This window comes from Schistocerca americana, chromosome 7 (genome assembly GCF_021461395.2).
Source record: "Schistocerca americana isolate TAMUIC-IGC-003095 chromosome 7, iqSchAmer2.1, whole genome shotgun sequence".
NCBI classification, from domain to species: Eukaryota; Metazoa; Arthropoda; class Insecta; order Orthoptera; family Acrididae; genus Schistocerca; species Schistocerca americana.
The window spans coordinates 195,134,875-195,153,422 of NC_060125.1; the positions used below are offsets into that span (position 1 = coordinate 195,134,875).

The window sequence follows — 18,548 nt, forward strand, 5'->3', positions numbered from 1 at the left end:
ACTAAAGATTTGTTCCCAAGTAGTAAGCCCTGTCTTATCTGAAATATGTAACGCGTCACTAACTCGAGGCATTTTTCCAGAGAGACTAAATTTGCTGTTGTCAGACGCCTCCATAAGAAAGGCAGTAGGACAGATGTCAGTTAACTACCCACCTGTTTCATTGCTCACACCAGTTCCCAAACTGTTTGAGAAAGAGATGTACTCTAGAATAGTATCTCACCTGAGCAACAATATTATCCTCAGCAAATCAAAATTAGGATTTCAGAAGAGTTGCTCTACTAAAAATGTCATTTACATGTTCACTCACCACATTTTACAAGTATTAAATAATAAAATAGAGCCGGCTGGTATCTTCTGCGACCTATGTAAAGCATCTGACTTTCTGAAACAGAGTAGCCTTCGGCGAAGTGTAATTTCATGGTTTGGATGGTATAGCCAACCAATAGATAATGGCATATCTAGGCAAAAGAAGGTAATTCAACCAATTTAATCCAAGTTCATAATTCTGACTGGGAAGAAATCACGTACAGGGTTCCCCAAGGCTGAATCTTTAGTCCAGTATTGTTTCTCATATGTATAAGTGATCTCCTGTCTAATATACAGCAAGCTGAACTAGTTCTTTTTGCCGATGACACTGGCACTGCGATCGATCTGAATATTTATAAATAAACAGAAGAGACGGTAAAAAATGATCTCAAAATGTCATTGACTGGTTTTCTGCAAAAGGTATCACTCTTAGCTTCAAAAAGAAACAACATATTCAGTTATGCAAATCTAGAGGTACTATGCAAGTGCTATGTGCAACACATTGTGACGAAATAATAAACAGGGTGAAAACTTCAGAATTTTCGGGTGTTCCTGTTGATGAGAATTTAAACTGCAAAAAGCACATTTTGGAATTCCTAAGCAACTTAGTTCAGCCACATGTGCGCTTAGAGTCATTGTAAATCGTGAGGAGAGACAAATCAGTATGCTGACACATTCTGGATATTTTCATTCAGTAATGTCATGCGGAACAATATTCTGAGGTAACTAAGCTTAAAGAAATAAAGTTTTCATTGCTCAGAAAAGTGCCGCAAGAATAATATGTGGTGCTCACCCATGACCGTCTTGTGGACATGTGTTTAAGAAGTTGGGGATTCTGACTGCTGATTCACAGTATACTTATTTCCTCATGAAATTTGTTGTAAATAACTACTGCAGTTCAAATAAACAATGACGTACATATTTACCATACCAGAAGCGAAATTGACATTAATTACCCCACATTGAGGTTTTCTTTAGCGGAAAAAGAAGTGCACAGTGGTCAACTAAAATTTTTGATGACTTACCCAGTGACATAAAATGTCTGACAGACAACAAAGTAACATGACGAAACAAAGCGAAAAATTTTCTCTTTGACAAATCCTTCTATTCCACAGAAGAATTTCTATGTGACTTGCTCCACATCATAACGATTTATCGTGAAAATTATTCGTGGAACATGAAACTAATTAACAGAGAAGGGTTGTAGGCATCTTTGAGCCAAATTTAAAATCTCTGTCTCGAAATGAGGGAACATGATAGGGTTTCAAAAAAGAGACTCTTTAATTCTTTTTTGTAGGGTATATATTTTAATTTAGGGTATTTGGGCTAGATGTGCCATTTCGGCATCTTGTAACATCACTCGAGACAGAAAGTGCGAAGTGACGGTAGGTCAGGTGGTGATGTGCCAATAGGGGCAGGCAGCTACTACTATTGGTAAGTTATTTATCCAGAATAAAACTGTTCACAGAAACACCTGACGTTGGCTCTGCTCACAGGTGGAGAAAGCTACGCTCGCAGCTGAGTCCATCCTTCACAGCGAGCCGCCTGAAGCCGATGTTCCTGCTGATGAAGGAAGTGTGCGACGACCTGGTGCAGGTGCTGCAGAAGGAGGGGAGTAGAGGTAACCACCGCCCCCCACAATACACCCTGTCGCTTAGGCTGCTGCTAGCTGCTGGCAACTAGTGGCGACAGTGGTGCCAATAATTGCCCGGCACTTCATATAGTAGTCAGATGATTTTGCAACTTTCTGATAACTGCTCACTTCTCATTAGTCACCTTAGATAATATCATTCCCTGAAGGACTTTTCCCCCCTTTAACTTCTACTAAAAAAAGACAATAAAAACCGAAAGGTCTGAAAAATACAAAAATTTCCTGCATATGTTACTCAACTGACAAGATGATAATACGACTTGATGTTTTTAAAAAAAGTGCAGCTGATTAAAAATTATTCATTTACTTTTCAATATTTAAATCTACATAGGCCGAGCTGATTGGCTGCATAAAAGATGTAATGTAAATCAATAAAGAAGTAAACAACTGTTACTCAGCAGAAGAAAAGCTGTGTCTTGCACTGAAATAGTTGGTGCCATAGTTTTTACATTAATTTTCATAATATATCTTCTGGAATTATTTATAGATTTGGAAACGTTAGTAGTAGTAGTAAACAACATAGGTGAAAAAACAACTAAATATCTGCATCCACGTGTGTATCTATAAAGCAAGACACAGGACATTTTATGCAGAGTGTATTATGATGTGTCACGAAAACTGGAACACGTAAAAGCATATCATGATAGAGACAAGAACGTTCTACAAAACATGGGCCTCTAATGAGGCTTTTCTGAGATAATTGTGAATGTGTCGTTGCAGTCCACCACTGAGTTCACTATGAGATATTGTCCTTGTCACTACAAATCTATCTGAAATGTTAACTTCTTCATTAAGTTACCGATAAATTTTTGCTCTCTAGGATGCAAAATAGCTTGTAGTGTAGGTGTGATAGAGGCAGAGTGTAACTTCCAAGAATTCACAGTACGACTCCAATAGCAAAAATGGTGCATTATTCCAAAACTCATCGGATTTTATTCACGTTAAGTAAAAAGGTAATCAAAGACTTCCAAGCACAGTATACTCAAAATTAATATTTATCCTGACTGTGTGTCAAGGGCTAAATTCCAAGTAATATGTGACTATTGCAAATAAAATTTAATTTCCTTTGAGTTACTTTTCGCCATAATTATTTTACTTCTTATTACCGAAATTTGACTTCATTGATTCAGTGCAATCGTGACCATTCTTTACTCTATGCACCATTTGCAGCTTACCTCCAACTCAGTCCATCCGTTATTCGCTTTTAATTACAAACTAATGCTTAACGCCAATTCGTTTCTCAAAAATGCTGGAACCAAAACAAACGTAGTAACGAAAAGAACATATCACGATATTACGATGGTAATTAAACTAGCTACTGACTGCAAGAGCGGTTTTTAATTTCTTTAATGCATAATGCACCTTGAAATATACGTGTAATCGATGTTAGCCGTCTGCTACCGGCCACTGAGGTGTCATATGTGTAATTTCCTACGGCGTTCTGGATGCGTCTCTCCCGCTGTGATCCCGAAAAGATAACTGACATCGATTTGCTGTATATTTCATAGGTGCAGCCGAAGATGAGGATAACAGTCCCGATATCAGTTATACATTAAAGAAATTAAAAACCGTCCTTGCAGCCAGAGGCTAATCTATTTATACTTGCGAATCATCAGACTGCTGCCTTTCCACCATCCATAACGATGGAAAGTCAAGATATTACAACAATGACTTTTTAATTTTACAAGTTCTTATAGCTTTCTGTACTCACATTTTTCAACTACATATTGTTACTTATAACGATGAAAGTAGCATTTTATGTATCGTTTGTGACAAATTGGATACATATATAATTACTGTTTACCAAATATAGCTATAAGTAATATAAAAAATATTTTAAAATGTCATTCTGTAAAGTGTCCCCAAATAGTGCATGTTTCCTTTCCCTTTATTCATCAGTGTTTATACTGATCCTGCTTGCCAACCTTTTCATTTTAGAGAAGCAGTTACACACACTGCCCTGACTCCTTTGTTGGATGTGTTCCAGAGCCTGTCTTCCTCTACAGCTTTTACCCTTTACTGCTCCCTTCAGTACCATGAATGCTATTCCCTGAAGTCTTAACGCATGACCTGTCGCTTCTTCTTGTCAATGTTTTCCACAGTTTTCCTTTCCTCCTTCATTCTGTGGAGCACTTCCTCATTCCTTATCATATCATTCCACCAAATTTTCCACATCTTTCTCCCGCATCACTTCTTAAATGCTTAGATTATACATTTTTCCGGTTTTTACACAATCCATCATTCACTTCCATAAAATGCTGTGCTTCAAACCTACATCATGAGAGATACCTTCCAAAAATTAAGGCGTCTTTTAGATACTATCACCCTTCTATTAGCGACGAAAGCTCTCTTTGCCTGTGCTGTTCAGCTTCTTACACCTTCCTTGCTTCGCCCGTCATGCGTTATTTTGCTTCCAAGGTAGCAGAGCACTTTCGCTTGGTCTACTTCGTGGTCTGAAATGTTGATGTTAAGTTTATTGCTAATCTTACTTCTGCTACTCCTTAGTACTTTCAACTTCTTTTTGGTTTACTATCAGTTCATATTTTGTCCTCATTAGGCTGTTCATTCCTTTCGACAGGCCGTGTAATTCTTCACTTTCATTGCGACAGCAATTTCATCAGTGAATCTTATCATTGATATTCTTTCAACCAAAATTTTAGCCCTACTCCTAAAACTTTCTTTTATTTCTGTCATTGCTTTTTCAATAGACAAACCGAACAGTAGAGGAGAAAGACTGCATCGCTTTTTTAATCCGAGCGCTTCTTTTTTGGTCTTTCATTCTTATTGTTTCCTCTCGGTTCTTGTGCATATTGTATATTACGCGTCTTTCCCCATAGCTAATATCAATCGTCCAGAGAATTTCAAACATCATGCACCACCGTCTCACAGTCCACAGTCGCTTCTTGCCTTCGAAAGGTCAAGGTCTCAAATCTGAGTCTCATTGTCAGTTTTAACCTAGCAGGAAGTTTCATATCAGCGCACACTTCGCTGCAGAGTGAACTTTTCATTCTGGGATCATGTACCATTTTACACTGTTGGACAATTTTTCTAGTTCGACAAATCCCAAGAAAGTGCCTTGATTTTCTTAAAAAGTATTCTCTGCTTTCTCAAGTACAGCGGAGAACTGACTCTGTGGAACGTTTGCCTTCCCTAAAGCCAAGCGTCGTCATTGAACAAACCCTCGGTATTCTTTCCCATTGTTATGTATATTATTCTTTCCGGCTACTTGGATGCATGAGTTGTTAACCTGATTATACAACAGTTCTCGCATTTGCCTGCCCTTGCTGTCTTCGAGATTGTTTGGCTGAGATCTTTCCGAAAGTCTGATGGTATGCCTCCAGGCTCATAGACTCTGCGTATAAACTTGAACGGTCGTTTTGTTGTTACCTGCCCCAGTGAGTTTTAGAAGTTCCGAAGGAATGTAAACTCTTCAGTTTAATTTACTTCATCGCAAGTCTACCAAAGGTCAGTGAAACTATGACTTTAACACTGGAGCTCCTATGTATTCCAAAACGACTCCTTATTTCATCTTTTGTCACATCAGTAGACAGTTCCTGCATCTCGTAGAGACCTTCAGTGTACACTTTTCACATGTCAGTCTTCTCCTCTACATTTAAGAGTGGAATTCCTGAACCAGTCTTAATGTTGAGTCCTTTACTTTTTATTTCACCGAACGTTCTTTTGGTTTTTCTATATGGCGATTCTGCCCTTCCAATAACCATTTCCTTTTCGATTTTTTCACATTTCTACTGCAGCTACTTCGCCATGGCTTCCCTGCACTTCTTATTTATTTTATGTCTGTATGATATATATTACCTTGTGCCTGTCATTCCTGAACAATTTTTAACTTCTTTCGTTGATCAGTTGAAGTACGTCTCCTATTACCCAAGGTAACTAAGTATATTTGTGTGTCCAACTTGTGTGAAGGCTCTTTCTAGAGATGTCCATTCGAGTTCTACAGAAATGTCTGCTGTGATATTATCGCAGAGTCTACGGCGTCACAGGTCTTCTAATGTGCGTCGTCAATTCTCAGTTCTTCAGTGTTGCATTTATTTAAACACTGACTTTTCCTGGCGTTTCTCTTAAACCTCATTTCACTCTAGGCATCGATGCTAATTTTTTTCTGAGTCTATATGTACTCCCAGGTGCATTTTACAAACCAGTCTCTGATTTTGGAATCTGTCTTACGAAAATGTGCTGCAGTTGGTATCTTCTGTTGTTCCAAATATATCTCTTCCTCTTGATATTCGCTATTATAAGTTGAAATTTATTGCAGAGCTCTGTGAGTCTTTCTCCTCTTTCCTTCTTATTACTATGTCCATAATCTTCCATAACTGTATCTTCTGTTCCTTTCCCTAATTCAGTGTTCCAGTCCCACATGATTATTAGATTTTCACCTCCTTTCACATACGAGTTACCCATTCAATGTCTTCATAAATTTTCTCCATCATTTAATCTTCCGCTTGAGAGGTCGGCTTTTATACCTGAGCTATTGATGTTGTGGTTGAGATTCTGGCGATTCTAAAGAGAATAGTCCTGTTGCTGAAATGTTCACAGCGGTTGACTGTCAGCCCTAAGTTCTTGTTGATAGCAAAATTTACTCCCATTACACCATCTTCTGCTGCTGTTGACATTACCCAGTATTCTTCTGACCTGCAATCCTTATCTTCTTTCTGTTTCTTCATTGATCCCCACTACATGACAGTTGAGCTCTTGCATTTTTCTCTTTCAGATTTTGTAATTTCTCTACCACATTCAGACTTTTGACAGTTCACGCTGTGTCTCTTAGAATGTTACCCTTTTGTTGATGATTCTTTCTTTTTCTCATTGTTACCTCCCTCTTGGTAGTTCCCCGCTGGAGATCCTAATGGGAGGCCAATCCGGAATATTTTGCCAATGGAAAGATCCCCATGATGCTTTCTTTAAATTGCAGGCCACATATCCTGTCGCTACACATCACGTGTGTATTTAATGCAGTGGTTTCTACCACCTCCCCCATCCTCATGCTGTTCATCATTGCTTGTTCTTCCAATTTTAGAATGAGTTTCCCAATCCCAAGGATAAGAGGGCGCCCTGAGCACTTGTCCTATCCTCAGCTCCCTTTGACAGCGCCATACGCAGAATATGGGTGACTCCTTACAGCGGATGTCATCAGCTGCCATTACTGTTGATTTTTTAATTCAAAATTTAAACTGTTGGCGGAATCGAAACGGAGATCAAGGACGTTCTGGGTGATAATCAAAGAAGCTGTCCCATAGATCACGACGGAAACATTAAAAAAAATGGTTCAAATGGCTCTGAGCACTATGGGACTTCACATCTCAGGTCATCAGTCCCCTAGAACTTAGAACTACTTAAACCTAACTAACCTAAGGACATCACACACATCCATGCCCAAGGCAGGATTCGAACCTGCGACCGTAGCAGTCGCGCGGTTCCGGACTGAAGCGCCTAGAACCGCTCGGCCACCGCGGACGGAAACATTAAAATGTACCCTAAATCCCTGCAGGCAAATGCCGGGATGGTTCCTTTGAAAGGGCACGGCCGATTTCCTTCCCCGCCCTTCCCTAATCCGATAAGACCGATGACCCCGCTGTCTGGTTTCCTTCCCCACACAACCCAACCAATTAAAATGTAGTTCGTAAATATGCACAATTCATATCTCTACTGTCGAAAACTATACTATGGCCACGTCCACTTATGCACTTCTCCACACAAATGAGAAACAAAGTATTAATATCTGTCTACTAATTGAAAAGCCATAGAAGTCTAAACTGGACAATCATATCACAAGAAACATTATTTTCCTTTAATTTTCCGTTGTTAATTTTAGTCTATTTTTATTTTATTTTTATTTCATTTTATTATACTCATTTAGTCTAAGTAAATAAATATGAAAGAACTGCAAGTGAAACATGCACATTGAAATATTCATACAGAAGTTTTTTGTGAAATTGTTCAGGTGTAAGCTATTGATACTCCACTGTTGTGATACATAAGGACGAGCAGAAAAGGCAAACAGCTATAGAAGAAGAAAAAAAAAACTTCGAAGTCTTTCGAGGACAATAATGCTGGAGTTATATGGCACCATTCCTTTATTAATGACAAACCAGCTATTTCTCCTGTGCAGAGGAGGTTTCACACAACACGTTATTCACGTTCCGTGCAACTTGCTCACTCTGCTTCCAGGAGAGCTCGAGGCACGGGAGCTGTGCATGCGCTACACGACCGACGTGGTGTCCTCGTGCGCCATGGGCATCCGGGGGGGCGCGCTCGACGACTCCAGGTCCGACATGCTGGCCGAGCTCCGCAAGATACTCGCCCCGGAGACGCTGAGTGCCGTGTCCTTCAGCCTGGCCACCGTGTTCCCTTTCCTGGGAAGTCTGTTCCGTCTCAGGTAAGTTATCTGCAGTTTTTTTCCCCCAGTTCGGTTTTCTGCCATACTTATTGACATGAAGTCGTCATCCGTTCGTCGGCAGAACTTTCTTATCTGACAAAATTACTGTAAAATTTCAATTGCTAATAGGTATGAGATTAATATAGCGGGTACAATACAGCAAAGGCAGTCACTAATTGTTTCGGAAACTAATCAACCTCTGCAACCTGACGCAAACAAGTGGCAATGTCCTTCGCAATCAGTGTCCTAGCGTCGTTCCTGCGTATTCTCTCCTCGATATTGTTATCGATTGCATTCGTGTGTTACCGAGCGAGGTGACGCAGTGGTTAGCACACTGGACTCGCATTCGGGGGGACGACGGTTCAATCAAAGATGGCTCTATGGGACTTAACTTCTGAGGCCATCAGTCCCCTAGAACTTAGAACTACTTAAACCTAACTAACCTAAGGACATCACACACATCCATGCCCGAGGTAGGATTCGAACCTGCGACCATAGCGGTCGCGCGGCTCCAGACTGAAGCGCCTAGACCCGCTCGGCCACCACGGCCGGCACGGTTCAATCCCGCGTCCGGCCATCCTGATTTAGGTTTTCCGTGATTTCCCTAAATCCCTCCAGGCAAGTGCTGGGATGGTTCCTGTTGTGTACATAGTTCCGCATAGTCAGCACGTACACAACTTTCCCACTAGAGCGCGCCCCACTAAGCACAACAGCGCAGGCGCAGCGCTCGTCTGTCTCCGCACTACGAGATGGCGCTGTCTTAGAGATGGACCAAATTCTGCTTCCGCCGATCCGCGTATTAATATGTAACGCAGCCAATGAGATTGCTGCTAACGTAGAACCTTTTCTCCTCGTGGATCACACTTGCGCAGTGATACCTGAACGCGCGAGGTATCATAACGAGTGTACAGACCACCGATTAGTCGGTCTGCACCAGTCTGCATCAGTCTGCATTAGTCTGTACCAGCCTACAGTCAAGTTTCAGTCTGCGCCAAATAAGATTATCGTATTCCTGTACATAGCCATGAAGAGAAATGTATAGACACTTTGTCAAGTATCAGAGATATGTGAGAATAAGATTAACGTACCAAGACCAAAGAAACTTCAGATTGTCAATTGTAAACAGCATCCAGAATCAAGTTACGTAATATCTATGATTTTTATTATTTTAATAAATATGTGTGAAAATTAATTAAGTTCAGTTTAAAGTTGGTCACCGTCAATCTGCTACTCTAAGCGTGCAAGTGGCATTTCTGTCGTCTGACCTAACAGCAGAAGATAAACACGCCACAATAAGACCACGAGACATATTGCTGACGCTCGCCTACTTCATTAGAGCGACAAGTAAAATAATCTGATGGTGTGTGTGCCGAAGGTCTTACAGTACGCACACCACAGTTCCTTTGAAAGGGCATGGCCGACTTCCTTCCCCATCCTTCCCTAACCCAATGAGACCGATGACGTCGCTGTTTGGTCTCTTCCCCCAAACAACCCAACCCAACACTCGCCTGTTCAAATTTGTACTTTGATTCTATAGCATGTGAGGTGCCATAGCTGTAATCTACCAGGTCAAGACAGCGCATGCGAGGGTCCATAGCTGTATTCTACTGAGTCAAGGCAGTAAACACAAAAGTTCTAACTGTCCACCACCGAGGTGTCTCGATAGATGTTCCAGTGCAGTGACGGCAATTAGGCCACGTTGACTGTTCTCTTGACGTGAGGCTGTAATGAAAGTTACTTGTGAGTTAGCTATGGCTCTCTAACTACCGACTGAGAAGTCCAATTTAATGTTCAGGTCTGCCAACAGCTGTACTTAAATGAAATAAATTACCAGTTAAAACTGTAAACCCCTTAAAACTGATATACGAGGGCTGTTCGGAAAGTAAGGTCCGATTGGGCGCAAAATGGAAACCACAATGAAAATCCGAAGAAGCTTGGACACATGTCTTTGACAGTAGTATGCCCGTCGATTGGGTCACATCCTTCTTTTCAGCTCTGAGCGCACAGTAAGCACGTAAAGGTGCCTACAAAATAATGTCTCTGCCAGGTATGAGGGCCTGGAAAGAGATATCACCTGATGTCATGCAGCCAGCATAACTGTCGTGCGCTTCCTTCTTCACGACAATTCTCGGCCGCGTTCTGCTGGAGCAATGAAGATGCTCATGCAGCGTTTTCGATCGGAAGTGCTTTATCACCCACAATACAGCCCGTAATTGGCTCCCCCTGAGTTTCATCTCTGTTCACTTGATCCGCATTCTGGCACAGACAACGAGCTATAGACCAGCGTAGATAACTGGCGGAGAACAGAGACGACTGTCTTCTATGTCGAGTGTATTGGAAAGTTGCTTATTTTTTATTTTTTTATTTAATCGTATGACTAGGGCCCCCCGTCGGGCAGGCCGGTAGCCGGTTGCCGATCTATCAATTTGACGCCACTTCGGCGACCTGCAGTCGATGAGGATGATAGGATGATGATGACAGCACAACACCCAGTCCCTGGGCGGAGAAAATTTCCCGACCCAGCCGGGAATCGAGCCCGGGCCCAGAGGATTGACAATCCGTCATGTTGACCATTCAGCTACCAGGGACAGACGTTGGAAAGTTGCTACAATGCTACAACAAAGGTCTGTGTCGAAGCGGTGACTATGTAGAGACGCAGCCGGAAGGTGCAGCTAACTGTTGCAGATAAAACACATTTGATTTTCTCATTGGTTTCCATTTCGCGACCGATCTGGCCTTACTTTCTGAATAGGCCTCTAAATAAATGTTCCACCATAGAATCACACGCTATTCAAGCAATTAACAATGTTGAAACAGACAACAAAAGTTTGTACACAATCCATATTAAAATAACTCCATTTTTACGCAATCTGCTCTGCATTGTGCGCAAAGTCACGGTACGTTAGTATTTACATACTTGGTGACCAAATAAGATGAAACACTTCGCCAAAATTTATCTACTAAGAGACACTGCAAGTTCTTTTTTACAATATGTTGGCATTTGCCAAATTTTAGCTCGACAAGCGGCTGCTGAAACGTACACGCCCGCCATAGCCGTAGCAGACACATGTCCATGAGTGACTGTACATCGATAAACTTATTCATTCAGCATTGCCAACACCGTAACGTGTAGTGCTACTAACAACGAGCTAACCCGTTCATGTCTTACACATGACTCCAGCTAACAGAGCCTGGAACACTTGGTTTCTCTGTCATCGTCGGCGCACCAAAGGTTGGGTCTGCGCAGTGGCCAGTTTTCGTCAAAGGCGCTGGGCGAGTTCATTCGTTTGTTCAGAAGCGAATGGCGTGAGTGTTTGCTACCTTTCGGCCTGTCGGCAATGACAGAATCGGGGCACGCCCTGCAATCTTTCTCGAACGATTTTACAGAAACTAATCAGTAAAAAAAATTCATTTTTGTCTTACTTATAGCTTTGTATGTCAGGTTGATGATGATGGGCCCATCATTTCGTTTGTGGTCATAGTTGTGATATTTCTGTGGAAGTAAGATACTGCGCGAAATTCTAAAAAAGTGTACAATGAAAAATAGGGGTCGCCATGATTTTGTGCTTGGTGCATGTTACATAATATGTTGCTGCGTATGAAATTCAGCTAACATATTGAATTCTTCTTTAGAATTGGATGGAGATCTCTGTCTGTCGCCAATCTCGAGATAACTGATTTGATGTAGAACACTCATTTGCGATTTGCCATTGATAAAGCCAGAGTGAATTAGTCAACGCATTTCTAATATTTCAAGAACGGTTTGAGATATCGAAATGAGATTTTAGCAAATGATAGCATGCAAATAGGAGAGTATTTTGCCATATAATTATCACGAAAAACTTAATTATCTACCGTGTTACTCCACCAACCACTGAGTTTTTCGATAAAAGGCGATGAAGGGCCATCGATGTCTGTTGAAATGAGGAATGCTATGGGTTTTGGAACAACGCAGGTGACGACTTACACGTTTAATTTGTACCGAGGATGTTCTTTTTCATCAGATACTGACTTAGCGTTTCCTCAGTTCCTCACTCAATAAACTTAATAAAGCACAGTTTCAGAATTCTGTCACAATTGTGTCTGTACAACACGTTAGTGAGGTGAGACTGTGTAAACGTAGCTGCGTTTTGGCAAAAGAAGGATATTGTAACATGGCAACAAGAGAAACATGTAGGTTTTATTCAAAATTCGCCACTCATGACACTTCTTTGAAAGTTACAGATGGTTAACAAACCAGGCGGGAATAAATCGCTACATTTTCAACGAAATTCGTTTTACATACTAAGCAACTCAGAGATTGCAATAGATATTTTTGAATGGTCATCATGCGTGTGCGGGTTCGAGGTTCTCCACTTAATACTAAGAAAAAGTGTGAGCGAAGGTTTCAGTTTAAAATAGCACTTCCCTCCAGCGCTCGGCATTTCTCTTGCAGCTCCTTTGTAGTGACATGTACACCCTGATCACTAATATCAAAAGATGAGTCGCATATAGGACTGAAATATATTTACCTTTTGGTCTAAAAGAAATCTGTCTTCGAAAAGTGTTGAGTATATGGTTATCAAATGTTTAAAATGCAAGAACTTTTGTGTATTTGATGCCAAACTGCGTTCGTCTGTCCGACACGTTCTGGTAATCACCGAATCGTTTATATAAAAAAATTACCATTTTTGATTCTCGGCTCCTTTAGAATGAACTTTTACGGAAGCTATGATGCTTCCCACCGTGACCTGAGACCAACAGAATTTGTATTCATCTGGCACGGTAGTCACACAGATGCTGATTGCAAAAATATACACGCTTTAATTAGCTGAGTTAATTTTTAGGTATTGTTTGAGAAGGACGGAGAAAACACCGAATAATATTGAGGAACCGTCAAACACGAGTACCTAAATCTGGATAACAGTAAAACATAATTACCGACTTGGTAAATGCTTGTACATTTATTTTGTTGCTCTCTAAACCTTCCACGTTCATTTGAAACGAAATCTTCATATCTAAATATCAAGTGGAGATCCACACAGCGATTGGTTAAGCAAAAGTTCAGGGGGAGAGTTATTCCAAACGATACCACTGCAGTCAGGGATACGGCAGAACTTTCAATCACTAATTTGTCTCTTTCCAACAAGTTATTCAAATATCATAATAAAATCACTGAGCTTTAGACAGACGTTTAACGTGATATTGTCTAGCATAAGCACGTTCTTGTATCATATAATGCTGGTGTTTTGAAGCTCTGAGGTTTCCGAGTTTTTTCCCTCAGGTCTGGAAGCATATAGAGACATAAACTCTGTTGTTGTTGTAGCTGTGGTCTTCAGTCCAGAGACTGGTTTGGTGCAGCTCTCCATGCTACTCTATCCTGAGCAAGGTTCTTCATCTCCCAGTACCTACTGCAACCTACATCCTTCTGAATCTGCTTAGTGTATTCATCTCTTGGTCTCCCTCTACGATTTTTACCCTCCCCGCTGCCTTCCAAAACTAAATTGGTGATCCCTTGATGCCTCAGAACATGTCCCACCAACTGATCCCTTTTTCTAGTCAAGTTGTGCCACAAATTTCTCTTCTCCCCAATCCTATTCAGTACCTCCTCATTAGTAACGTGATCTACCGCTCTAATCTTCAGCATTCTTCTGTAGCACCACATTTCGAAAGCTTCTATTCTCTTCTGGTCAAACCTATTTATCGTCCATGTTTCACTTCCATACATGGCTACACTCCATACGAATACTTTCAGAAACGACTTCCTGACACTTAAATCTATACTCGATGTTAACAAATTTCTCTTCCTCAGAAACGCTTTCCTCGCCATTGCCAGTCTACATTTTAAATCCTCTCTACTTCGACCATCATCAGTTATTTTGCTCCCCAAATAGCAAAACTTATTTACTACTTTAAGCGTCTAATTCCAAAAAAATGGTTCAAATGGCTCTGAGCACTATGGGACTTAACTGCTGTGGTCATCAGTCCCCTAGAACTTAGAACTACTTAAACCTAACTAACCTAAGGACATCACACACATCCATGCCCGAGGCAGGATTCGAACATGCGACCGAAGCGGTCACACGGTTCCAGACTGAAGAGCCTAGAAACGCACGGCCACTCCGACCGGCCTGTCCAATTCCCTCAGCATCACCCGATTTAATTCGAATACATTCCATTATCCTCGTTTCGCTTTTGTTGATGTTCATCTTATATCTTCCTTTCAAGACACTGTTCATTCCGTTCAACTGCTCTTCCAGGTCCTTTGTTGTCTCTGACAGAATTACAGTGTCATCGGCAAACCTTAAAGTTTTTATTTCTTCTCCATGGATTTTAATAGCTACTCCGAATTTTTCTTTTGTTCCCTTTACTCCTTGCTCAATATACAGATTGAATAACATCGGGGATAGGCTAAAACCCTGTCTCACTCCCTTCTCAACCATTAATTCCCTTTAGTGCCCCTCGACTCTTATAACTACCATCTGGTTTCTGTACAAATTGTAACTAGCCTTTCGCTCCCTGTATATTACCCCTGCCACGTCCAGAATTTGTAAGAGAGTAGTCTAGTCAACACTGTCAAAAGCTTCTTTAAGTCTACAAATGCTAGAAACGTAGGTTTGCCTGTCCTGAATCTATCCTCTAAGATAGTTCGTATGGTCAGTGTGTCTCATACATCTTTGCTCACCAGATGATAGAGTCTGGTCAGGGGTGGCTCTCCCAAGGCTGTCGGTAGTTCTAATGGAAAGTTGTCTACTCCTGGGGCCTTGTTTCGACTTAGGTCTTTCAGTGCTCTGTCAAACTCTTCAAGCCGCATCATGTCTCCCATTTCATCTTCATCTACATCCTCTTCCGTTTCTATAATATTGTCCTCAAGTACATCGTCCTTGTATAGACCCTCTATATACTCCTTCCACCTTTGTGCTTACCCTTGTTTGCTTGGAACTGAGTTTCCATCTACGCTCTTGATACTCATCCAAGTGGTTCTCTTTTCTCCAAAGATCTCTTTAATTTTCCTGTAGGCAGTATCTATCTTACCCCTAGTGAGACAAGCCTCTACATCCTTACATTTGTCCTCTAGTCATTTCTGCTTAGCCATTTTGCACTTCCTACCTATCTCATTTTTGAGAGGTCTGTATTCCTTTTTGCCTGCCTCATTTACTGCATTTTTATATTTTCGCCTTTCATCATTTAAATCCAATGTATCTTCTGTTACCCAAGGATTTCTACTAGCCCTCGTCTTTTTATCTACTTGATCCTCTGCTGCCTATTTCATCCCTCAAAGCTACCCGTTCTTCTTCTACTGTATTTCTTTCCCCCATTCCTGTCAATTGTTCCCTAATGCTCTCCCTGAAACTCTCTACAACCTCTGGTTCTGTCAGTTTATCCAGGTCCCAACTCCTTAAATTCCGATCTTTTTACAGTTTCTTCAGTTTTAATCTACAATTCATAACCAACAGATTGTGGTCAGAGACCCCATCTGCCCCTGGAAATATCTTACAATTTAAAACCTGGTTCCTAAATCTCTGTCTTACCATTATATAAACTACCTGAAACCTCCAAGTATCTCCAGGACTCCCAGATGTATACAATCTTCTTTCATGATTCTGATTAAGTTATGCTCTGTGCAAAATTCTACCAGACGGCTTTCTCTTTCATTTCTTATTCCTATTCGATATTTACCTTCCACATTTCCTTCTCTTCCTTTTCCTACTATCGAATTCAAGTCACCCATGACTATTAAATTTTTGTCTCCCTTCACTACCTGAATAATTTCACTTATCTCATCATACCTTTCATCAATCTCTTCGTCATGTGCGGAGCTGGTTGGCATATGAACTTTTACTACTGTGGTAGGCGTGGGCTTCGTGTCTATCTTGGCCACAATAATGCGTTCACTATGCTGTTTGTAGTAGCTTAACCGCACTCCTATGTTTTTTATTCATTATTAAACCTACTCCTTCGTTACCACTATTTGATTTTGTATTTATAACCCTGTGCTCACCTGGCCAGAAGTCTTGTTCCTCTTGCCACCGAACTTCACTAATTCCCACTATAACTAACTTTAACCAATCCATTTCCTTTTTTAAATGTTCTAACCCACCTACCCGATTAAGAGATCTGACATTCCACGCTCCGATCCGTAGAACGCCAGTTTTCTTTCTCCTGATAACGACCTCCTCCTGAGTAGTCCCCACCCGGAGATCCGAATGGGGGATTATTTTACCTCCGGAATATTTTACCCAAGAGGACGCCACCATCATTTAACCATACAGCGCCGGCCGCTGTGGCCGAGCGGTTCTAGGCGCTTCAGTCCGGAACCGCGCTGCTGCTACGGTCGCAGGTTCGAATCCTGCCTCAGGCATGAATGTGTGTGATGTCCTTAGGTTAGTTAGGTTTAAGTAGTTCTAAGTCTGGTGAACTGATGACCTCAGATGTTAAGTCTCATAGTGCTTAGAGCCGTTTGAACCATTTTGAACCATACAGTAAAGCTTCATGCCCTCGGGGAAAATTATGGCTGTAGTTTCCCCTTGCTTTCAGCTGTTCGCAGTACCAGCACAGCAAGGCCGTTTTGGTTAGTGTTACAAGGCGAGATCAGTCAATCATCCAGACTGTTGCCCTTGCTACTACTTAAAAGGCTGCTGCCCCTCTTCAGGAACCACACGTTTGTCTGACCTCTCAACAGATACCCCTCCGTTGTTGTTGCACCTAGGGTACGGCTATGTGTATCGCTGAGGCAAGCAAGCCTCCCCACCAACGGCAAGGTCCATGGTTCATGGGGGGGGGATAAGCACTGTATGGCACATTAAACTTTAGCAGATGCAGCGAGAGTGAGGAGTGATTTTGATACTATTGATTGGCGACGTTTTCACAACAAGAACCGCGAGTAATCGTGTGCACTTGTGTGGTATGATGCCCATTGAAACTCGACGTCGGTTGGGTGAGACATGTAGTGACGATCTCATGAATGTGAAGAATGAAGTTTGCGGTTGCGACAATCCAGAGGAAGCTGAACATGGTGGGACAACGAACCAAAACAATCTCCACTTCGCACCACTTGGGCAGACAACAACATCACTAGAGTGGAGCCCGTTGTTTTGGAGGATTGCCGGTTGACAGTAAAAGATATCGCCTTTGTATTCGGCATTTACTTAGGATCTGTACACAGAATCCTGCATGAGGAACTGGAAGTGTGAAAAGTGTCCTCCAAGTGGGTATCACGAGTGCTGACGAACGACCTCTAGGCTCCAGGCGTGGTAGTTTGCTATGCGATTTTGACACGATGACTGGGCCAGTCATGACAGTGCAAGCATACAAACTCAATGCCACCAAAGGCTTTCTACTAAGGGCGAGTGCTGAAAAAGTGGCTGCCCCTTTTTGGACCAGCGATGGCGTGATCCTAACTCGTTGTGTACCAAAGGGCACTACAGTGACGGGTGTAAGGTATCAATATGTTTTGAACAAGCTCTTTCCATCATGTCTAGAAAAAAGGCTGTGAAAGCCTGCACATGTATTCTTTCACCAAGATCATTCATCATCAGCGCACCGGTCGATCACGAGACAAGAATTTTTTTTTACGTGGAAACAACTTTGAATTGGTATCTTATGTTCCTTTCTCGCCTGAGCTGGCTCCTAGCAATTTCCGACTTTTTCCGATGAAATACTCGCTTCGTGGTCACACACTCTCCAGTCTTACCACTCCTGCATCAGCAATTTTCCAGTTGTCAGAAACATATTATTCCTAAAAAAGCATTCGCAGGTGTCGTGGAATCATGGCACTGACGTATGTGAATAGTGTATACGTCTTTAGAGAGATTACGTCGAGAAATGACTGTAGTGTCAAATTTTGTTGTGGAAAATGTATATGAAACGTAGAACGTGAACGCACTTCGTAAAAATCCACTGAATGTAGCGTTTTCCGAAAGATCTACTAGGTATACCAGGAGATATGATCGATATTCAGGGATACGATAGGAACGATCGTCGGCCGGTGTGGCCGAGCGGTTCTAGGCGCTTCAGTCTGGAACCGCGAGACCGCTACGGTCGCAGGTTCGAATCCTGCCGCGGGCGTGGATGTGTGTGATGTCCTTAGGTTAGTTAGGTTTAAGTAGTTCTAATTTCTAGGGGACAGATGACCTCAGATGTTAAGTCCCATAGTGCTCAGAGGCATTTGAACCATATTTTAGGAACGATTATTCGAAGCAAAGAAGTCAAGTA

At 41.7% G+C, this 18,548-nt stretch overlaps 1 protein-coding gene across 4 annotated transcripts in view; it reads left to right on the forward strand.

The window, feature by feature from the left end:
• Positions 1–18,548, forward strand: part of LOC124622274 (probable cytochrome P450 6a13) — a 229,452-nt gene that overhangs the window by 180,357 nt on the left and 30,547 nt on the right. For all 4 annotated transcript variants that reach the window (XM_047147938.1, XM_047147940.1, XM_047147937.1 and 1 more), the window contains exons 4-5: positions 1,803–1,927; positions 8,147–8,354. In XM_047147938.1, the coding sequence (XP_047003894.1) occupies positions 1,803–1,927; positions 8,147–8,354 (333 nt within the window). The remainder of the gene's footprint in view (positions 1–1,802; positions 1,928–8,146; positions 8,355–18,548) is intronic.